The sequence below is a fragment of the Callospermophilus lateralis genome, chromosome 15 (genome assembly GCF_048772815.1).
Source record: "Callospermophilus lateralis isolate mCalLat2 chromosome 15, mCalLat2.hap1, whole genome shotgun sequence".
Classification (NCBI taxonomy): Eukaryota; Metazoa; Chordata; class Mammalia; order Rodentia; family Sciuridae; genus Callospermophilus; species Callospermophilus lateralis.
Window position 1 is genome coordinate 41,038,535 of NC_135319.1, and position 24,608 is coordinate 41,063,142.

At 36.5% G+C, this 24,608-nt stretch overlaps 1 protein-coding gene across 1 annotated transcript in view; it reads right to left on the bottom strand.

The window, feature by feature from the left end:
• The window catches only part of Dna2 (DNA replication helicase/nuclease 2), a 41,071-nt gene that overhangs the window by 7,987 nt on the left and 8,476 nt on the right, over positions 1–24,608 (bottom strand). Inside the window, exons 5-14 of the mRNA XM_076834600.1 lie at positions 21,706–21,837; positions 19,120–19,339; positions 17,356–17,473; positions 16,711–16,873; positions 13,709–13,903; positions 10,797–11,027; positions 8,687–8,803; positions 8,499–8,608; positions 7,879–7,988; positions 6,542–6,766 (exon numbers count right to left, since the gene is read on the bottom strand). Of these exons, the coding sequence (XP_076690715.1) occupies positions 6,542–6,766; positions 7,879–7,988; positions 8,499–8,608; positions 8,687–8,803; positions 10,797–11,027; positions 13,709–13,903; positions 16,711–16,873; positions 17,356–17,473; positions 19,120–19,339; positions 21,706–21,837 (1,621 nt within the window). The remainder of the gene's footprint in view (positions 1–6,541; positions 6,767–7,878; positions 7,989–8,498; positions 8,609–8,686; positions 8,804–10,796; positions 11,028–13,708; positions 13,904–16,710; positions 16,874–17,355; positions 17,474–19,119; positions 19,340–21,705; positions 21,838–24,608) is intronic.

Consider the following 24,608-nt stretch of genomic DNA (forward strand, 5'->3'; position numbering starts at 1 on the left):
AGGCAGAGTGGTGCTCGCTTGTAATCTCAGCAGCTTAGGAAGCTGAGGCAAGAGGATCTCAAGATCAAAGACAGACTCAAAAACCTACTAAGACCCTCTCTTAAAATAAAAAATTTTTAAATGAAGAGAACTGGTTTCCAGTTGACTTATCATCCTAAAAGAATTGATAAAGTTAGAAAGGATATAATAAAAAAGAAAATTAGGAACATCTAGAGGGAGCAAACACACAGTAAGCAAAACTATAGATAAAAACAACAGGCTTTTCAAATTTATGTTCAATTATTGAAACAAAACTTATAATTATCTGATCTAGTTCTCAAATTAAATTAAGATAATTACATTATAAGCAGAAGAGGGAAGTAAAGGGTCTCCAACTTCACCTGAACTGGCAAAATGACATCACTAAATTATGATATTTTATACATACATATATATTATAATGCCTTGTAAAAAATCACTGAAAGTTATTCAAAGAGATACTCCTCAAAATACAACAGATCAAGACGGGCTTGGTGGTGCACTCCTGTAATCCCAGCAGCTTGGGAGGCTGAGGCAGGAGGATCACAAGTGCAAAGCCAGCCTCAGCAAAAGCAAGGCCCTAAGCAACTCAGTGAGACCCTGTCTCTAAATAAAATACAAAATAGTGCTGGGGATGTGGCTCAGTTGCCAAGTGCCCCTAAGTCCAATCCCCGGTACAAAAACAAACAACAACAACAACAACAACAACAAAAACTATAGATCAGGGCTAGGGATGTAGCTTAAAAGGTAGAGCACTTGCCTTACATGTGCAAAGCCCTGGGTTCAACGCTAGTACCACAGTAAAAAAAAAAACATAAAACAAAGATTAAAAATAAATAAGTAAGTCTGAAAGGTTAATGGTTTGTTTTTTTGGTGAGTTTAAAAATGGCCTAGGGAGGACTGTGCTCAGTGGTAGAGCATTTGCCTAGCATACAAAAAGCCCTAGACTCAATCCCCAGGATTGGGGGGAAAACAAACTACAGCTACATCAAAATGAAAATGGGGCAGGGCACAGTGGCACAGGTCTGTAATCAAGCCAGCCTCAGCAATTTAGTGAGGCTCTGCCTCCAAATAAAAATTTTAAAAAGGGCTAGGGATGGGCTGGGGATGTGGCTCAAGTGGTAGCGTGCTCGCCTAGCATGCGTGAGGCACTGGGTTCGATTCTCAGCACCACATATAAATAAATAAAGGCCTATCAACAACTAAAAAATATTTTTTTAAAAAAATGAACTTAAAAAAAAAGAGTGAGAGATACTGGCAGAATGGCTGGGCACTACATCTATAATCTGAGAGGCTTGTGGAAGCTGAGGGAGGAGGATTGAGAGTTCAATCCAGTCTCAGCAATTTATCAAGGCCCTTAACTTAGCAAGATCCTGTCTCAAAATGAAAAAATGAAAAGGCTGGGGGTGTGGCTCAGTGGTTAAGTGCTCCTGGATTTAATTCCTGGTACAAAAAAAAAAAGTGAGATTGGCAAAACATGACCTAGCTATCTACAAAGGACTCACTTCAAAACAATAATACAGGCATGTTAAGAGCAAATGGAGGGGCTGGGGATGTGGCTCAAGCAGTAGCACACTCATCTGGCATGCGTGCTGCCCGGGTTCGATCCTCAGCACCACATACAAACAAAGATGTTGTGTCTGCCGAAAACTAAAAAATAAATATTAAAAATTCTCTCTCTCTCTCTCTCTCTCTCTCTTAAAAAAAAATGACATTCTATAACATTCTGCCTCAACTACTCATTCCCCTTGCCCTATCCTGAACCTTGCCAACATCTATAAATTCTCCTCCTTTAAAAAAAAAAAAAAAAAAGAGCAAATGGAGGGCTGAGGATGTGGATCAAGCGGTAGCGCACTCGCCTGGCATGCGTGCAGCCCAGGTTCGATCCTCAGCACCACATACAAAGATGTTGTGTCCGCTGAAAACTAAAAAATAAATATTAAAATTTAAAAAAAATTATCTCTCTCTTTAAAAAAAAAAAGAACAAATGGATATATAACTAATTAGAATAAATTTTTAAAATTAAAAAAGGGGGGGCTGAGGATGTGGCTCAAGCGGTAACGCGCTTGCCTGGCATGCGCCAGGCGCTGGGTTCGATCCTCAGCACCACATAAAAACAAAGATGTTGTGTCCACCGAAAACTAAAAATAAATATTAATTTTTATATGTTGTCTGCCCAGCGTTTGCATGCATATTTAACTTCTCACTATAAAATAAATAAATATACAGACCAAATAAATAAATAAATAAATATTTAAAAATTCTCTCAAAAAAAAAAAAAGAGCCAATGGATGGGAATGGGGTTCAAGTAGTAAAATATTTACCTAGCATAAGCAATGCCTTGGATCCAATCTCCATCACCAAAAAAAAAGAAAAAAGAATCAAATAAATGGAGCATTAAACTTGATGTTCATATATAAAAAAATCCTTGCATTATGAGGATATATCTTTCTTGGTTATGGTATATTATGCTCTAAGTATGCTGCTGAATTCAGTGTGCTAGTATTTGGTTGGGCATTTTTTCATCACACAAATATGCCCAAATAATTTTTTAACATAGGTGCAAAAATAATTCAATGGAGGAATGGTAGTCATTTAACAAGTGGTACTGGAATAACTGGAAAATCATAGGCCAAAAAAATTAACTTCAATCTAAATCTCACACCGTAGAGCATAAATTAAACTCAAAATGGCCACAGACTTTGGGCTGGGGTTGTGGTTCAGTGGTAGAGTGCTTGCCTAGCATGAGTAAGGCACTGGGTTCGATCCTTAGCACTACATAAAAAATAAAATAAAGATATTTTGTCCACCTATAACTACAAATAAAATATTTTTAAAAATGGCCACAGACTTAAATGTTAAACTATAAAACTTAGAAAAAAATTAGGATATTGCCCTCAGCATCTAGACTAGACTAAGAATTCTTAGATTCAGTACCAAAAACACAATCCATAGAAGGAATACATTTATATACTGAGATTTTAAAAATTATTTAGTTCTGCAAAAGACCCTGTGAAGAGGAAGAAAAGACAAGCCACAGAGTGGAAGAAACTATCATTTGCAAACCACATATCCAATAAAGGACTGGTATCTAGAATATATTTAAAGAACTCTCAAAACTCAACAGTAGAAAAATAAATTATCCAAAATGGATAAAAGATATGAAGAGATGCCTCTGCACTCCCATGTTTACTGTAGCACTACTCACAATAGCCAAGAAATATAAACAACCTAAGTACCCACTGACTGATGAATGTATAAAGAAAATGTAGTACATACACACAAAGTAACAGTGTTCAACAACATGCATGGACCTGGAGGTCATTAAGTACCAGGCATAGAAAGATCTTTAGCATATGACCTTACTCATTATTTGTGATTTAAAATAGCTGATCTCAGAAGTTTCAAGTAGAATGTTGGTTACTACAGGTTGAGGAGAGTAGAGGAGAAGGAGAGATGGGGAGAGGCTGACCCATAGGTATAAGGTAAAGTTAGATGTCAGCAAGAAGTTCTGGCTTGTCGGTGCACAGTAGGGTAACTATGGATAAAATCTCCAAGTGAGGATTTGGAATGTTTTGACCATAAAGATGTGATAAATGAAAAATGTTTGTCCTTATTTGAACATTACAGAATGCATAGATATATCAAAACATCTTCTATAAATATGCATGACTTTCATGTATCAGTTCCCTCTCTCCCTCCATCCCCCTTGCTCCCAGTATCAGGGCATTTAACCACTGAGCCACACCTCAGCCCTTTTTAATTTGAAACAGGGTCTCACTAAGTTACTTAGTGCTAAGTTGCTGAGGTTGCTTTGAACTTGCAATCCTCCTGCCTCAGCCTCCTGAACCACTGGGATTACAGGATTGCACCACTGTGCCCAGCTTCATATATCAATTTTAAATAAATAAAATCATAATGAGATATCACTATATACCTATCAGGATGACTAAAACAAAAAACTGAACCACCACCAAAGGCTGACAAGGATCACACATACATTGCTGGTGGGAATGTAAAATGTTACAGATGCTGTAAAAAGTAATTTGGTAGTTTTTTTTTTAAATATAAACATGCTGGGGTGGGGACGTAGCTTAGGGGCCAAGTGCTTGCCTAGCATGCACCAAGCCTTGGATTCAATTCCCAGTTCAACAAGAACTACCTTCCAGGGCTGGGAATGTGGCTCAAGCGGTAGCACGCTTGCCTGGCATGCATACGGCCTGGGTTTGATCCTCAGCACCATATACAGACGAAAGATGTTGTGTTCGCCAAAAAAAAAACTAAAAAATAAATATTAAAAAAAAAAAAAAGAACTACCTTCCAAAAAGCATGCAGCTATCAAATGATGCAAAAATTGCACTCCCAGGAATTTATAGCAGAGAAACGTTTTGGAACAATACTCAACAATAAAAAGAAACAAACAATCTGCAGAGCAATCTAGATGAATATCCAGATAACAGGCAGAATAAAAAATGCCAACTCCAAAAGGTATGATTTCCTTAATGTAACATTCTTTTTTTTTTTTAAATATCTTTGTTAGTTTTTAAAAATTAATTAATTATTATTATTTTTTTTTTTTAAAGAAAGAGTGAGAGAGAGTGAGAAAGAGGGAGAGAGAGAGAATTTTAATATTTATTTTTTAGTATTCGGCGGACACAACATCTTTGTCTGTATGTGGTGCTGAGGATCGAACCCGGGCCGCACGCATGCCAGGCAAGCGCGCTACCGCTTGAGCCACATCCCCAGCCCTTAATTAATTATTTTACAGTGCAATACATTTTGACATACTGAACACAAATGGAGCACAACTCATTCCTCTGGCTGTACATGGTGCAGAGTCACTCTAGTGGTGTAATCATACATGTACATAGGGTAATAATGCCTGCCTCATTCTACCGTTGTTCCCATCCCCAAAACCCCACCCCTCCCCTCACTCCCCTCAACAAACTAAAGTTCTTCATTATTCCCTATTCCCCCACCCCACCTTGGATCAGCATCCACTTATCAGAGAAAACTTATTAGTTGTTGATGAACCTTTATTTTATTTATTTATTTATATGCAGTACTGAGAATCGAAGTCAGTGCTTCACACATACTAGGCAAGCACTCTACTATGGAGCCATGAGTCCAGCCCACAGTATAATATTCTTAAATGACAAAAATATAGAAATGAAGAATAGATTAGTGGTTGCTATTGTTAGGGAGAATTGGGAGGAGACAAAAGGGTGTCCTTAAAAAAGAACAACATGAGGGATCCTTGTGGTGACAGAGCATAGATTATATCGATGGCAAGAACCTAATTATAGGAGCTAGGATTGTAGCTCAATGGAAGAACGCTTACCTATACCATGTGTGAGGCACTAGGTTCAATTCTCAGCACCACATACAAATAAATAAAATAAAGTTCTATCAACACACACACACACACACACACACACACACACACAAAATCTAGTTATATACTACAGAACTGTAAGATGTTACCAATGGATAGATGGAACACAGTATCCATTATTTCTTGTAACTATATGTGAATCAATAATTACCTCAAAATGCAAAGTTTGTTTTCTTGTGGTGCTGTGATTAAACCCAGGGCCTCACCAATGCCAATGCTGGCAAGTCCTCAACCACCCAGCTACAACCTCAGTTCTCAAAATACAAACTTTAACTTAAAAAGTCAATCAGGAGGTCTGGGGATGTAGCTCAGTGGTAGAGCACTTGTCTACCATTAGCAATGGTTGAGGCCCTGGGTTCAATTTCCAGCAAAATACACACACACACACACACACACACACAAAGTCAATCAGACCTTTTCATCTTAAATCACTTCAAAATTCATCAATAATTTCAATAATTGCTATAGATTTAGGCAAAACTGTATTAATACTGGACAAAGGAGTTGAATGAAGAGCCTATTAAATCCAATTTAAAGACAAAATTAAACTAGGAATTGATTTTTTTTTTTTTTTTTTTTTTTTTGGTACTGGGAAACACTCTACCACCGAGCCATATCCCTAGCTGTTTTATTTTGAGACGAAGTTTCACTAAGTTGCTTAGAGCCTCAAAGTTTCACTAAGTTGCTAAGGCTGGCCTCCACATCTGGCTGATTTTAGGTGATTTTTAAAGACAAAAATATCAATAAAAACTTCCCACTAAAAATAGAGATTAAATAATAAAATAAAATAAAAATTAGGAAAAAAAAAAGAAAGAAAAATAAAGATTAGGTTCTAGTCTCTAAATACTTATCACAAGACTTAGGTATCAAGACTTCTGATTCAAACTCACTAAAACACCCTGATAATTACTCATTTTCTAGAAGGAGGCATTCCTGAGTAATAACCAAAAATCTCATTCCAGTTTTGTAGGAAATAATGAGCTACACATTAATATACTCTCTCTGAGACACATATATAAATTAATCACATGTAAATCTGGTCAATGTGACTTAATTTCCCAGAGTATCATTTCTCCTTCATTCCACCCACAGTAATTATTATCAGCATTATACAGTAATTGTACTTACTTGACAGTTGTAAAGTTCTTTTAGAAGAGCTAAAGATTTAATGGACTTAGATCGGCAAATTTCTTCTTCTGTAAATTTCTGGATATCTGGATGAACCTTTTGAGTCTGACCCAAACGCAAAAATCCTATTTGAAACTTGGCTAACTTCAAAAGTATATTGTCAACAGCAGAGTGTGTATAGCTGGTCAACAAAACACTAAAACCACAAGCATAGAGGATTCTTACCTAATAAAGAATAAGAAAGAAAATAAGCATTACTTTTACATTTCAGATAATTTTAAAAAATATTTATTTTTTTAGTTGTAGGTAGACACAATATCTTTATTTTATTTATTTTTATGTGATGCTGAGGATCGAACCCAAGGCCTCACATGTGCTAGGCAAATACACTACCACTGAGCCACAAACCCAGCCCCCATTTCAGGTAATTTTTAACATGCTTATATTTTTTACATAGAGTTACAAAGCTCAATAGGAAGTATATGTAAGAACTAAGCCGAGTAACTTAAAAAAATTATAAGGCTGGGCTGGAAATGTGGCTCAAGCGGTAGCACGCTCGCCTGGCATGCGTGCGGCCCGGGTTCGATCCTCAGCACCACATACAAACAAAGATGTTGTGTTCACCAAAAACTAAGAAATAAATATTTTAAAAAAAAAAAAAAATTATAAGGCCAAAATGTTTTCAAAAATTATATGGCATTATTATTGTACGTTATTAATAATATAACTGATAATAAAATTGAATACATGTAAACTTTTAATTGTATGTGGCACAAGTGTTTCAACCAATAAATATTTGCTGCCATCATTGATTATTACTCTACAACTGCTTAGAAAATTAATGATATGAAAAAAATTCAAGAAAATCGATTTCAATCATTTCTGCATGACTTACCATTTGTAAAGGAAAAGGAAAACATAGTGACACATATCACACACCAACAGAAAAAGAACTTAAAAAATTCGAAATGCAAGAAATCCAAAACAGGATTCTATTTATAATTCAGCTCTATTATTTCTCATGTCATTCTAAAAAGTTGATTTGAAATAAATATTCTGAATTAAAATTCAGCCATTTTATTTTATTTTATTTTTTTTAGAGAGAGAATTTTTTTTTTAATATTTATTTTTTATTTTTTAGCGGACACAACATCTTTGTTTTGTAATGTGGTGCTGAGGATCGAACCTGGGCTGCATGCATGCCAGGCAAGCGCGCTACCGCTTGAGCCACATCCCCAGCCTCAAAATTCACCCATTTTAATATCAAATAGAATATCTTCTCAATTGAGAAGCTGATATAAATATTTAGGTTCTAAGCAAAATAATAATAACCTTACGAGAGTACATATTGTAGTTGTTTTTCCTGTCCCAGGCATACCCACAATGAGGGTATAGTCTTTTGAAAGAAGAACCTTTTTCATTGCTTGTCTCTGAGGCTTATTCAATCCTACATTTAAAATAAAAAAGTAACAAGAAAAAGAATATTAAATTTCAGGGAATAAATTCACTAATTTAGAAGAAAAGCAATCTCAATCTGAATTTTCTAAGATATGTCTTTTCAAAGTTAAAAAAATATATAAATTATGGTGACTTTTCTTTTTTTTTCCGTTTGGTACCAGGGATTGAACCCAGAGAGGCTTAACCACTGAGCCACATATCTAGGCCTTTGTGAGACAGGGTCTCACTAAGTTCCTTAGAGCTTTGCAAAATTGCTGAGGTTGACCTTGAACATGTGGTCCTCCTACCTCAGCCTCCCTAGTCATTAGGATCACAGGTGTGCTCCACTACACCCAGCTTTATTATGGCGATTTTTAAGGATGTATATAAACTACTTCCAAAAAGCCCCTATGTAAATATTAGAATTCCTAGTCTAATCAATTAAGAAATGAGACTATTTCTTGGTTCTTGGTGTAAGCAGAATCAAGAAAAATTAACCAAAGTGCTGATTATAGCATACCCTTTAGAATGTTGGCAACTGTATCCTTTGCATCACGTGGAAGAACAGAGCTGAGGTAGGGTATAAACTGAGGTTCACGAAAGTCAATGATTAAATCTCGAAGTTTTTTGCTGAAAAGGACATACATACTTTTAGTAATATTCCTTAGAAAGGTGGGGAGAAATTCAAATTCATTCATTGTTACAAACCTGGCATTAGTGTTCTCCATCAATTTAGAGAGATTTCCTAACGGGGTATCTATATCACAATTTTTTTCTTCCTGGTCTATTCTGAACAGAGTTGACTCTGCAAGCACTGACAAGTTCCTAAAACAGCAGAACAAACATGCATGAAAGTTCTTCATTTTCCCATGGTCTATATAAGAGATATACTGCTATCTGCTAAAAGAGTTGATAAGCTAAAATAACTATTAAAATGGCTAACATAACAACAAACGGCTATAATCCCTCATTCACACTTGCCAGTCAAAGACAACAAGAGGACATAATTGGTAGGAAAGCAGAGAAATGGAGGGTACAAGGTATCAAGGTCAAAGCAATTAAGAACCAGGAACCTGTAACATTTGTTGAAAATCCATTTGACCCTGCATTCTAACAGGAATTCACCATCCCCAGAAGGTTCTGAGCACCTGGCTCCTCCCTCCTCCAGCCTGAAGAACAGGTCTCCTCCTCCCACTCCTCTATCTGCTCCTTAAACCGTGCTATGGCCTACAGCCCCTTCCTTCCCTAGCCCACCGTGCTGCTTGCTCTTAGGATTTCCTTATGGTCCCAGGTCAACATCTTCTAGCCTATCCAAATTTCAGGTTTGAATATTTGCAGGCACCAAGATCTCTTTACCTGGCTAAAACCCAGGCTACAAAAGTTCAATATATTTAAAATGGAACTTCTCATTCTTGTTGAACCTGAGCCTCTCCTCTTGGTGGGATCTCAGTTAACAGCACTTGAATCCTTTCCTCTCCCTCACCCTCTTTTTCAGCCCCCATACCTAATCAGCACCTGACTCCCTGACAAACTTACTTTCAAGTTCATCAAAGTCACTATATCAGGTTGATGCTACTTCAATCACCCGCAAACCTGGGTCACAACAATACCTTCCTGGTTTCTCTTTCATTTTGCCTCTGTTAATTAATTCAAATCTCCCACAAGTAAATGCAAGACCAATTACCATGTATTCTTTAAAACCCTTCAGTAGAAGCAGGGCATGATGGTGCATATCTGCAACCCCAGCAACTCTGGAGGCTGACAGGAAGATCACAAGTTAAAAACCAGCCTCAGCAATTTAGTGAGGTCCTAAGGAACTTAACAGATCATGTCTCAAAAAAAAAATCAAAAAGAGGGATGGGAATATAGCTCAGTTGGTAGAGTGCTTGCCTTGCATGCACAAGGTCCTGGGTTCAATCCCCAACACCAACTCAATAAGACCCCGTCTCTAATAAAATACAAAATAGAGCTGAGGATGTGGCTCAGTCATTAAGCGCCCCAGAGTTCAATCCCTGGTATCCAAAAACTAATGAAATACTGATACATGCTACAAAATGAAGATGAATCTGAAAATCAATATGCTAATTGACAAAAAAAAGTCACATAAGACCACATTAGCTGGGCGCAGTGGTGCATACCGTAATCCCAGTGGCTCAGGAGGCTAAGGCAGGAAGAATGCAAGTTCAAAGCCAGCCTCAGCAATGGTGAGGCACTAAGAACTCAGTGAGACCCTGTCTCTTAATAAAATACAAAAGAGGACTGGGGATATGGCTCAGTGGTCGAGTGCCCCTGAGTTCAAAACCCAGTACCAAAAAAAAAAAAAGAGAGACCATATTAACTTTAAATGTTCATGAGAGGCCAATTTATAGTAAACTAGTAGTTGCCTGGGCAGAGGGAACTGAAGGGAAGTAAAGGTGCGGGTGACTGCTGAGATTTATTTTGGGGGTTATGAAAATATTCTGAAATTGATTGTGGTGATGGTTGTACAACTCTTTTTGTTTTTTTTCCTGGCATTACTGGGTATTGAACTCAAGGTCCTAAACATGCTAGGCAAGCATTCTACCACAAAGTAACATCCTCAGTCTTTTAAAATTTTGAGATGGAGTCTTGCCAAGTTGCTGAGGCTAACCTGGAACTTAAGACCCTCCTGCCTCATCCTCCCAAGTAGCTAGGATTAGAGGCCTAAACCAATGCACCCAGCTATGACTCTTTGAATATATGAAAAAACATGAAAATTGTACACTTTAAATGCATGAATTGTATGATACATGAAATACCTATCAATAGCGCTATTATCAAAAATGTACTATTTCATTACCTGTCTAATAAACAAGTTACTGTTGTCATGTTAATCTCCTTCACATATCCCCTAGACAAAGCAAACAGTGTTCTCTCTTCTCCACTTAAAATAATTCTGTCACCTGCCAGTAGGTTTGTGACAGGCATAGAACCATTTTTACGCTGGAAATGATGTAAATAATGTCCATCGCAAACTCTCTTTACATGTTCTGTTCTAATCAGGTTTCCAATGCAGTTGCCACTCTCCTCCCTATGAAAGAAAAAGAAAGAAAAGTCTTCCATTTATATCAGGTTAAGTAGTATGTTTGTATTTTTCTACAATTTACTTCATTTGGCGTCTGAAAACTAATGCTGAGTCTGTTCTTTTTACATTTTTCACAATCTACATTAAAGTGATACAAACACTAAGCAAACATTGCCTCCATTTTTTTTAAATCTCTTTTGTTGTTTATTGTTTATGTGGTGATGGGGTTGAACCCAGGGCCTCATGCATGCCAGGCAAGTGCTTTACCACTGAGCTATCTCCCCAGCCCTTCCATTTTTTTTTTTTTTAACTTTTTTAAAACTTTATTTCATTGGTTTACTTTTTATATGGTGCTGAGGATCAAACCCAGTGCTGCACACGTGCTAGACAAGGGCTCTACCACTGAGCCACAACCCCAACCCGCTTCTTTTTGTTTTTGGTTTTGTTTTTGTGATGCTGGGGATTGAACCCAGGGCCTTGTGCATGCCAGGCAAGCACTCTACCCACTGAGATATACACCCAGTCCCATTTGTTTCTAAGTGATCAATCACCCCTCCTTGTTCCACCCACAGTCTGGGATGTCTGAACAGGGTGTTTATTGGCACATGGATCCTTGATGGATATATCAATACCCCCACATCCTGTGCTGATAAATGTAACATTACAGAAGACAAACCATAATAATCTCCTAAACTAGATGTAAAGAAAAGAATAAGCTATTTAGTGTTTATAATTTAAAATACTATTATTAAAATAATGATAAGTACCGGGCATGGTGGTGCACACCTGTAATTCCAGTGACTCAGGAAGCTGAGACAGGAAGATCCCAAGTTCAAGACCAGCCTCAGCAACTTAGTAAGACCCTGTCTCAAAAATAAAGAAAAAAAGAAAGAAAGAAAGAAAGTGGGGGCGGGGGGGGGGGGACTGGGAATGTGGCTCAGTAGTTAAGAATTCCTGGGTTCAATCCCCAGTACCCAAAATAAATAAATATAAAATGACAAGCAAGTTGTCATAATTACACTACTTCTAATAAATAAGTATTTAGCATTTACAACCTCTCAGACATTACTATTAAATACTATACAATCTCAGAGGCAAATTGTTGGCATGTGTGCTTGACATATTTGTTATACTTATATAACCTACAACATGAACTTTCTCCTAATGTTTTCTAAATTAAAGCCTAATATTAGGGACACACAGATCCAATTATTTCTAAAGTCACACTATTATCACCTTATTCTAGTAAAACAAAACTGGAATTAATGCAACTAAATTTTACTTACAGAAAAATACTATGTGAAGGTATAAAAATCCTAATAATTTATCTTTTTTTAATAATTATTTTTTTGTTGTAGTTGGATATAATACCTTTATTTTATGTATTCATTTTTTATGTGGTGCTAAGGATCAAACCCAGGGCCTCACACATGCTAGGCAACTCCTCTGCCACTGAGCTACAGCCCCAGCCTCCAATAATTTATCTTTCATAAGTGGATGCCACAAGGAAAATGAGATAGACCTTCAGAAAAAGTGAATCTGTCTCAAAATAGAAAATATACACTTTTAAAACACTATTTTTTGAAAACTTAAGTAAAGAGAACATGGTGTCTCAGGCCCATATTCCCAGGTACTCAGAAGGCAGGGGCAAGAGGATTGAGAGTTCAAGGCTAGCCGGGGTAATATGGTGAGACCCAGTCTAAAAACAAAAACAAAAAAAGTAAAAAAGCAGTATGCACGCTACCAATATGTAACAATTCACCTTAAGACATACTCAAGTTTGTATGGATATCACTGATGAAAAAGAATTAACAAATGATTTTAAAAATTTCTTTCCAGATATCACAAATATATAATCTCATAACACAGGAGGTTGAAGCAAAAAAGATCTCAAGTTCAAAGCCAGCCTAAGCAATTTAGGACCTAAGCAACTTAGCAAGACCCTATTTCTAAATAAAATATAAAAAGTCTGGAGATGAGGCATAAATAAATAAATCATAATTTTTAAAAAATTTGTATTTATTTTTTGGTACTGAGGATTGAACCCAGGGGTGCTTTACCACTGAGCTACATCCCCACTCCCTTTTTTTAAAAAATATTTTTTGTAGTTGTAGATGGATACAATACCTTATTTATTTATCTTTATGTGGTGCTGAGGATGGAATCCACAACCTCACACGTGCTAAGCAAGCGCTCTACCCCCCCCCCCCGAGTCAAAAACCCCAGCCCATCCCCACTCCTTTTGATTATTTTATTTTGAGGCAGGGCCTTGCTAAGTTGCTTAGGGCCAGTCTTGAACTTGGTATCCTGCTTTGGCCAACCAAGTTCCTGGGATTACAGGTGTGTGCTATTGAAAGTATATGACTGTGCTAGAGGTGTACCTCAGTTGTAGAGCACTTGCCGCCTAGCACGGGGAGGCCTTGTGTTTAATCTCAGTATCCCCAACCCAAAAAACAGAGTTGATATTAGTATCTATTCATATACACAGAAAACTAACAATGATTACAGCACATAGCACATGCAGAAATGATGTTCTACATAGGAACAACTCATTGACATCTGGAGTTTTCATGAACAAATGAAATCACATATCTTTAACATACCATATAACCTATATGTGTCATGAATTCCACATCCCACACAAGCTAATACAAATTAATGACACTTTACTCAAATGGACCACTTACATTTCTGAAGCAGGCTTTAACCAGATATTTTGGTGATTCTTTCTATTATCTTTTGATTGTGACTCCAGGGTTAACATTAGATACCAAAGGCTGAAATACTCTAAATGTGTGAGTTTCAGATGACAAGTTTCTTCTTGAATTTTGGACAGCATAACCACTGGGACTGAATTTTCATCCATCTGTTGTTCAACTGCTCTAAATACAAAGTTCCAAGTTAGAGTTGTATATATAACATTTTACTAGTTGGCTATAAAATGAGGTTTTTCTAAAATAAGTATACAAATGTAATAACCACCATAACTCATAAACACAGCCCCTAATTTTCGTTAAAAGTCATTTGAATATTTGATAAAACGTGGCTTTTTTTTTTGGGGGGGGTACTGGGGGTTGCAACAACAGGTGATTTTCCATGAGCTACATCTCTAGCCCCTTTAAAGTTTTGAGGTTTGCTAAGTTGCCAAGGAAGGTCTTGAACTTGCAATCCTCCTGTCTCAGCCTGCCAAGTTGCTGGGATTACAGGTGAGTCACCACACCCAGCTGACATGCGGTTGTTCACAAAACAACACGTTTAAGATATTGATTACTGCATTATTTTTCCTTCAATGATCATCCCCAAACAACAAAGCCAAGTTTGGTATACTCCAGTCTTCATTCTCGTACATAAGTTTTGGCTTTTTTTTCCCAACTGCATTTCTTGAAACCATAAAAATTGTACGCCCAGCTCTGTGACATAAGGAAGTCAATTTAAAACTATGGAAAATCATTTGTAGATTCAATTTTCCTTACTACTGAATTAAAACATTTCCACATAGAAACAAATATATTAAAGGACAGCATACAAAAGATTGAGAGAGTAAAACGAAAGATTTCAAATAAACTGGGCTGTAGTATAGTCCCAGACACCCCACACAGTACTTTGTCATTAAGGGACATATTGACACAATACTTTTTAAACTTTTTTTTAGTGCATAGTTCTATATTTTATTTCTTTTAATTAATTTACTTATTCTAATTAAGTATACATGACAGCAGAATGCATTTTGATTCATTATACACAATTGCAGCACAACTTTTCATTTCTGTGGTTGTACATGATGTAGTGTCACACTATGTACAGTCATACATGTACCCAGGGTAATGATGTCCATCTCATTCCACCATCTTTCTAGCCCCCATGCTCCCTTCCACCCGCTCCTTCCCCTTTGCCCAATCAAAGTTCCTCCATTTTCCCATGCCCCTGTCATTATGGATCAGCATCCACTTATCAGAGAGGACATTTGGCCTTTGAATTTTTGGGATTGGCATTTCGCTTAGCATGATATTCTCCAACACCATCCATTTACCTGCAAATGCAATAATTTTATTCTCTTTTAATGATATATATATATAATGTAATAATATATATAATATAAAGAAACTGTGATATATATCATAGTTTCTTTATTCATTAATTTATTGAAGGGCATCTAGGTTGCTTCCACAATTTAGCTATTGTGAACTGAGCTGCTATAAACATTGATGTGGCTGCATTACTATAGTATGCTATTTTTAAGTCCTTTGGTTATAGACTGAGGAGTGGGACATCCGTGTCAAATAGTGGTTCCTTTCCAAATTTTCTAAGGAATCTTCATACTGCTTTCCAGAGTGGCTGCACCAATCTGCAGTCCTACCAGCAATCTATGAGTGTACCTTTTCCCCCACATCCTCGCCAACACTTATTATTGTTTGTATTCTTTATAACTGCCATTCTGATTGGAGTGAGATGAAATCTTAGAGTAGCTTTGATTTGCATTTCTCTAATTACTAGAGATGTTGAACATTTTTTCATATATTTGTTGATCAATTGTCTATCTTAAAATACTTTTAAAGTTCATACTTCATATAAACTTTCAGGCTGCATTAGAACTTTGGCTCTGGTTTGACCTTTTTTCTTAGTTTATATTTACATCTAACTGCTTTTTTGTGTGCTTCAAATTTTCAGCTAGCCTATGAAGGCCCACATGGCTGTTCAAATAACAGCTAATAAACTTACCATTTATACAAAAATAACCATATACAAACAGTACAGGCCCATTCACTGGGTCATGCCAAACTATCCATCTGGAAAAACTGGTTTCCTTGTGTGCAACTACAAAAGACCTCAGATTAAAATAGCAGTTAAGAGGGGATATGGCTCAAGCAGTAGCGCGCTCACCTGGCATGCGTGGGGTGCTGGGTTCGATCCTCAGCACCACATACAAATAAAATTAAAATGTTGTGTCCACTGAAAACTAAAAAATAAATATAAAAAATTTCTCTCTCTCTCTCTCTCAAAAAAAAAAAAAAAAGAAAAGAAAAAAGAAAGAAAGAAATGGATGCCTTCTTGAACTATCTTTTAAGATAACTTAGGCCCATGCCCATAATCCCAGACTGAGGGAAAAGGATCACAAATTCAAAGCCACCCTACACAACCTTAGCAAGATTTTGTTTCAAAATAAAAAATAAAAGCGGCTGGAGATGTAGCTCAGTAGGTTAGATTCCCCATACTGTCAAAGAACAAAAGTATTTGTATTTATATTGTACTAAAAAAGAATATTCTATATCTGTCTTAACCAGACTCCATAAGTCCTAAAATTATTTCATTTCAGAAACTACACACAGAAAGATTAAAACATTCAGTTTTGGAAGAAGTTTAAAAAGCACTGTATTATTTACTGAGAAAAATGGGCTTGTCAGGAAACAAACTTTTTTCCCCCTTCATTTTAGAGATACCATACATAAAGGAAAATATGAAATAAAAATAATTAAAATGAAGTCATCTATTGTGTGCATGTTCAAATACGTAACAACAAATTCCATCAATATGTACAACTATAATGTACCAATAAAAAATGTGGATAAAATAAAATTAAACAACAAAAAAAAAATGAAATCATCAATACCAGACCACCTACCAATACTAAGTCATCTTGAGTTCAGTTCATTTTCAACTTGAAATACTGCTTTCTGAAAATAGTGTTTACCTGCTATAAAGAGCACAGTTTCCCACTTGTGAACAATATTTACAGGTTTTCTCTTCCTCAGTTATTTGTGGCAAAAAAGTGAGCTGTGTCTTCTCCTTTCCAGGAGATTTGCTAATACGATGCAGCAAAAAAAATGCCATTTGGTTTCTTAGCTTTAATAATTCTATGGGAGAAAAAAAAAAGTTAAGTGTCTTTATCACACCTTTTCCATTGTATCAGTAAAAGTTTCAGATTTAACAACATAAAATAACATTCACAGTTCCTGCTATACGAGAATAAGCACTGTTGGTTATAGTTTGTTATGTCTCCTTCAAATTTTTAGTCACTTGATAAGTTCTTGAAACAACTAATCTCATAACTAATAAGACTTGAACCTGTGAATGCTGGAGATAAAGTTATCTAGAATATCTCCAGTATAAGAACTTCAAGATAAACTTTTGTATTAAAAAAAAAAACTTAAAAGGTTAATAATTTTCAACATAGAGCATATTATTAAAATTATCTTAAAAATACCACAACTACAAATTACAACCTATAGTTGGCATGATAAGTATGTGAGTACACTGTCAGGTGTAAAACTATATCACCAAAAGTTGAAGGGAGGGAAGGGGCTAGAAAAGTAAAACTGAAAGCAGACAGCTCAACCTCTTTTATCTAGATGGTTAGCAGGCACAGGGTACATCTGCCCAGTCTTGAGGTAGAGAAGTAAGCCAGCATCTGGATCAGCTCTTCTCTCTTGGCTTAGCAGCGTGTACAGAACAACCTGTGCAAGACAGGTTGTCAAACAATGAGAATTCTGTTACACAAAACTACAAATTTCTACCATCATTTCTCTACATCATCTTATAGCCAACACATAATTTTAAAATCTAAAGGTCAATGAAAGTGGAAGTGGTGGCAATTGCCCAAAATCCTAGCTACAGAGAGCCTGAGGCAGGAGGATCTCAAGTTTCAAAGCTAGCTTGGGCAACTTAACAAGGTCCTCAGCAACTTAACAAAGACTCTCTCAAAATATAAAATAAAAGCTGGGTGGTGGTGCGTGCCTATAATCCCAGGGGTTTGGGAGGCTAAGGCAGGAGGATCATGAGTTCAAAGCCAGCCTCAGTAAATAGTGAGGCCCTAAGCAACCCAGTGAAACCCTGTATCAAAATAAAGTACAAAAAAGGGCTGGGGATGTGGCAGCACTGGGTTCGATTCTCAGCACCACATAAAAATAAATTTAAAAAATAAGGATATTGTGTCCATCTACAACTAAAAAAAATTTTTTTAAATGGCAGGGGGTGGGGGCTAGGGATGTGGCTCAAGCGGTAGCGTGCTCGCCTGGCACGCGTGCGGCCCGGGTTCAATCCTCAGCACCACATACAAACAAAGATGTTGTGTCCGCCAAGAACTAAAAAATAAATAGTAAAAAAAATTCTCTCTCTCACTCTCTCTTAAAAAAAAAGAAAAAAAAAATGGCAGGGGGTGGGCTGAGGATGTGTCTCAGTGGTTAAGCGCCCATGAGTTCAATCCCTATGATCAAAAAAAAAAAAAAAAATGAAAATAGAAAGGGTTTAGGATGTAGCTCAGTGGTAGAGCACCCCAAGATTCAAACCTCAGTATCAAAAAAAAAAAAAAAAAAATTAAATAGTTCCATGATAATTAGGTTTAGAAAAAAATGAGTTAAACCTAGCTAAGACAAACTGTATTACTTTATAATTCCTCAGAACTTTTTTTTTTTAATTCTTAAGTTTTAGGTGGACACAATATCTTTATTTTACATTTACGTGGTGCTGAGGATTGAACCCAGTGCCTCGTGCATGCTAGGCGAGCACTCTACCACTGAGCCACAACCCCAGCGCCTTCTCAGAACTTTTAATAGGCTAATACACATGGTAAGGTACCCAAATACCCTTGGTTTCCACAACTTACATGAATAAGGAATTACTGTTTTTCAGAAATATGTTTAGACTGGTAATTTGGCAGCATAAATTTAGCATCACTGGCCTATATATTTAGCTCTTTTATTACGTTGCCAGATACAGTTTTCTACGGCACTTGTATATATTGACAAAACAAATTGAGTATTCCAATGCATCATAAATTAAAAGTTATTACATGAAATTAAAAGTTATTACATGAAACACAAACATAACCTAAACTGAACCAAAATATAAAAAGCAGTCTACATGTTTAAATAAACATTCAGTTGTGCATATTGGCATATGTCTATAATCCCAGCTATTAGGAAGGCTGATGCAGGAGGATTCCAAATTCGAGGCCAGATTCAACAACTTAGTGAGATCCTGTCTAAAAATGAAATTTTAAAAAGTGCTGGGGATATAGCTCAGAGGAAGAACGCTCCTGAGTTCAATCCCCAAATAATCAAACAATCAATCAATTAACATTTAATTTTCTTACAATTTATACCTGACTACGGTGTTCAATAGAATTGGATTCTTTGCCGGTTTTAAGTTCCAATGGCATTATTTTATATTTTGTTTTAGAACCTTGATGTATTTTCACACCAACTGTAACATCTATTTTGCCCTTCAATCCAAACCTAGGGGACCAAATGCTTTCTTCAATATCCAGTGAGTTTATTACTTCAATGTTTCGTGTTGAGTTATTATTACTACCATCACTTGGCCTAAAAAAAAACAAACATAAAAACATAAAAACAATTAGGAGACAGCTTACTTCACGCATGCTGGCACTGACTATTACACAGAAATGACAAGGGGATGGGAAAGAATCTACATATCTTCTTCTTTCTTTTTTTTAGTGTAGTTTGACAGAATACCTTTATTTTATTCATTTTTGTGTGGTGTTGAGGATTGAACCCAGGGCCTTGCACATGCTAGGCAAGCGCTCTACCGCTGAGCACAGCCCCAGTAATCTACATATCTTTATAGCAGCATTATCCAAGGGTCACCCTTGAACCAGTAGCATCAGCATTACCTGGAAACTTGTTATAAATGCAAAATAACTGGTCCCACTCCAACTGACTCATTACAGAACCAGCAAACTATTTAACAAATTCTCCAAGTGATTCTGATGTATTCTTCAGTTTACAGACCTCCGTTCTACAGGTATCATTTAGCCATTCTTAATATTTATTTATTGTTAATTGGGCACAATGTCTTTATTTATTTATTTTTATGTGGTGCTGAGGATCGAACTCAGGGTCTCACACATGCTAGGTGAACACTCTACTGCTGAGCCACAACCCCAGCGCAACTCTTAATATTTATTATCTGTCCATTTAAGTTCATGCCTACTGGGCTGGGGATGTGGCTCAAGCGGTAGCGCGCTCTCCTGGCATGCATGTGGCCCGGGTTCGATCCTCAGCACCACATACAAACAAAGATGTTGTGTCCGCCGAAAACTAAAAAATAAATATTAAAAAAAAAAAAAAAAAGTTCATGCCTACTACAATCTTCTTTACTCGAGACTTTATCTTCTCAGGCCTATATTAATGCAAGTCTCATTATTTGGACAACTGACCCACAAAACCAACTGATAAAAAAACTATTATACTAATGAATACACGTGGCTGGTTAGGGGCATGCTCTTTCATTTAATACCATATTAAACAGGGTAAGAAGAAACTCTCTCTTTTGACCATCTATGAAGTACAGGCTTTGCTAATCTCACACTTCACCCCACATATACCCATGTGACAAGGTGCACCTATAATTCCAGCTACTTAAGTGGCTGAGGTAGGAGAATTACAAGTTTAAGGCCAGCCTCTGCAAAGTATCAAGACCCTGTTGCAAAATAAAACATAAAAAGGGCTAAGGACATAGCTCAGGGGTAGAGCACCCCTGTGCTCAATCCTAGTACCAAAAAAATTCCAGCTGTTAGAATAAATGATTTAGTTGTTTTTAGTCTTTGGTTTCATGTTACTGAGGTCAACAGGTATTTAACAAATGGGGTGGGATGCTGACTTCAACAATTTTTCTTAAACTGCTTTAAGATGCTTCAAATATAATCTCGAGGAATATATGTATACACTAGAATTACTTAAGAAGACAGTTGTGGAAATCAGGGAAGCCACAATTTATAACAAATTCCTTAAATTTTAATCTGATATTAAATGTTCTCTGATCATGCCATGTACTCAAATATATTTTTATAAGACGGAGCAAAATTTATTATTTGTCAAATTTCACACGTATACCTAATAAAACACAAGTAATTAAATTCTAAAAGTTCTTACGTAGTAGTTGTAGATCAGTGATAAAGTGCTTGCTTAACATGCACAATGCCCTAAGTCTAGTACCTAGCACTGCAAACAAGACAACAAAATTATTACTAAAAAAATTACTACTTGGGGCTGGGACTGTGGCTCAGCAGTAGAGCGCTTGCCTAACACGTGCGAGGCCCTGGGTTCGATCCACAGCACCACATAAAAATAAATAAATAAAATAAAGATATTGTGTCCAGTTACAACTAAAAAATAAATATTTTTTAAAAAATTACTACTATTAGAAAAAAGGCAATATGATTTCAGTGTAGACCCTTCAAGCTAATGACAGTATTTCAAATGAATTATTCTGATTTCTTGTTTTGATACTGGGGATTGAACCCAGAGACGTTTTACCACTGAGCAATTCCCCCATTCCTTTTTATTTTTATTGTGAGATGGGCTCTCTCTAAAGTGCCAGGCTTTCCTTGAACTTAATCCTCCAATCTCAACAGCTGGGACTACAAGTGTGTACCACTGTACCAGACTCTTTAAATGGTTTTTAAAGGTCCCACTCTTTTTTATTTAAAAAAAAAAAAAAAAAAGTCTCAAGTTTTGGAAGTTCCTTTGGTTTTGGTTTTTTCTTTGGCAGTACTGAGAACTGAACCCAGCAACACTCTACCACTGAGCTGCATTGCTAGACCTTTTGTTGTTTTGAGACAGAGTCTTGCCGAGTTGCACAGATTGGCCTCAAACTTGAAACCCTCCTGCCTCAGCCTCCTCACTCTAAATATATGAAAACTATATAAATAAAATTCATTTCTTACAGAGAGAGCTGCATTTGAGGGAAGTCAGTTGAAGTACTCTGATGCATGAAATCTCCAGCCCACTTAGAAAATGAAGGAAGATACTCCTCTACTTCTTGTTTTACTTCATCTGGATTCAGATTCAAGCGGTACCTGCCAAAAATAAGAGATAATAAATATAAAACCATAGATCTAAGAAATGCAAATTAAATAAGGTCCAAAACATCCAAATAGGTAATTCACCTGTCCATTTGCTAATGAACAGATAAACAAAATGTGGTATATACCCACACACACGGAAATACTGTTCACCTTTGAAAAGGAAGAAAGGTGAGGAGCTAGGGATACAGTCAATGGAAATGCAGATGGTCAGCATGAACAAGGGCCTAGGTTCAATCCCCAGGACCAAAAAGTAAGGGGGGGAGGATTCTGACACCACAGTGTGGATAAACTTTGATGACATTATACTAAGTGAAATGTCAGTCACAAAAGGACAAATATGAATGTTTCCACTAATATGAGAAACTAGAGTTGTCAAAATCATAGAGACAAAATGTAGAACAGGGGCTGGGGTTGTGGCTCAGTGGTAGAGGGCTCGCCTAGCACGCAGGGGGTGCTAGATTCCATCCTCAGCAATAAAATAAAGGTATTGTGTCCAACTACAACTAAAAAAACAAAATATTAAAAAAAAAAAGTAGAACAGTAGTTCTGAAAGGAAGGGAGAACGGGGTTGTTGCTTAGTGGGTACAGAGATTCAGTTTGGGAAGAAATGGTTTATGGAAATGAATGGTGGTGATCACTGCACAACACTTTGCATGTACTAGATACCTCTGAACTGTATATATATTTTTTAAATTTTTGTTTTAGTTGTAGATTGACACAATCTTTATTTATTTTACCACTGAGCTACTACCCCAGCCCCTGAACTATCTATTTTAAAATAGTTACTATGGCAATTTTTATGTTATATGTATCTACCACGTTTGAAAAAACCCAAATAACAGTGACAAGACATCTAATATCACAGTATTTTCTCTAATTCAACCATCTCGGTTTAACTAGAGGGATCAGTCCCAATAATATCTTTGGGATAAGAAAGAAATTATAACTTTAGTTTTAAAAGATACTGGCCCAGAAACCAAGTAATGAAAAACAGAAACATGCTGGGGTTGTAGCTCAGTGGTAGAGCGCTTGCCTAACAGGTGTGAGGCATTGGGTTCAATCCTCAGTACCACATAAAAATAAATAAATAAAATAAAGAATCTGTCCATCTACAACTAAATAAATAAATTATATATATATACATTATATATATATATAAACATTAAAGAAGAAAAAGATCATATGAAAAGAAAGCTAATATAAGCCTCACTACATCAAAGGGCAATCTAGGTTGGGCACAGTGGCACATGGCTGTAATCCCAGCTACTCAGGAATCTGAGGCAGCAGGATAATGAGTTCAAGGTCAGCCTTATTTAGAACCTGTCTTTAAGTTAAATTAAATATAAAATAAATGGGTTGGGTGATAGCTCAGGGTAGAGCACTTGCCTGGCATGCAAGCGGCCCTCCCCAGCACCAAAAAACAAAAACATACAAAATTTCAGGTAGCAATTTTATTAAGGGAGCAGCCAGATCATATGTTTGTAATCCCAGTGACTCAGGAGGCAAATGCAGGAGGATCATAAGTTTGAAGCTACCCAGGGAAGCTTGGAAAGACCCTGTCTCAAAATAAAAAATAAATTAGGGCTGGGGATGTAGCTCAGTGGTAGAACACCTCTGGGTTCAATCCCTAGTACTAGAAAAAAAAAAAAGGAGGGCTGGGGTTGTAGCTCAGTGGTAGAGCGTTTGCCCTGCACGCATGAGGCCCTGAGTTTGATCCTCAGCACCACATAAAAAAGTAAATAAAGATATTGTGAACATCTACAACTAAAAAATGTTAAAAAAAAAAAAAAAAGGTGGAACCAACCAATAGATGAATGGATTAAAAAAATGTGACATTTATACACAATGGAGTACTACGCAGCACTAAAAAATGACAAAATCATGGAATTTGCAGGGAAATAAATGGCATTAGAGCAGATTATGCTAAGTGAAGCTAGCCAATCCCTAAAAAACAAATGTCAAATGTCTTCTTTGATATAATGAGAGCAACCAAGAACAGAGCAGGGAGGAAGAGCAGGAGGAAAAGATTAACATTAAATAGAGTCATGAGGTGGGAGGGAAAGGGAGAGAAAAGGGAAATTGCATGGAAATGGAAGGAGACCCTCACTGATATACAAAATTACATATAAGAGAATTTGAGGGGGAAGGGAAAAAAAACAAGGAGAGAAATGAATTACAGTAGATGGGTAGAGAGAGAAGATGAGAGGGGAGGGGAGGGGGGATAGTAGAGGATAGGAAAAGTAGCAGAATACAACAGTTACTAATATGGCATTATGTAAAAATGTGGATGTATAACCGATGTGATTCTGCAATCTTTGTAATGTTTTGAATAACCAATAAAAAAAAATAATTAAAAAAAAAAAAAGGAAAGGAAATTCTCTTCATGGAGGAATAAGTTCAAAGATCTATTGTGTAAAATAGTGACTAAAACTAATAGCAAAGTGTTTTATTTTGAAATACTTGAATAGATTTTAAGTGTTCTTACCATAAAAAATAATAAAAATGTGGGTCTGGGCAGGCAGCTATTGGTTGAGTACATGCTTAGTATGTAAAAGGCCCTAAATTCAATATCTAGCATAGAAAAACAAATCAATCAAAATTTACAACAAATGAATTCAGAGATTAGACAATTTACAACAAATGAATTTAGAGATCGGTATTCTCTATAACTGAATCCTCAGTTATAGAGAATACTGAGGATTCTTGCCTCCTTTCCTTCCTGAGTTATTCAATCTAGGGGAAGTAGTTGCCATTTTGTGAGA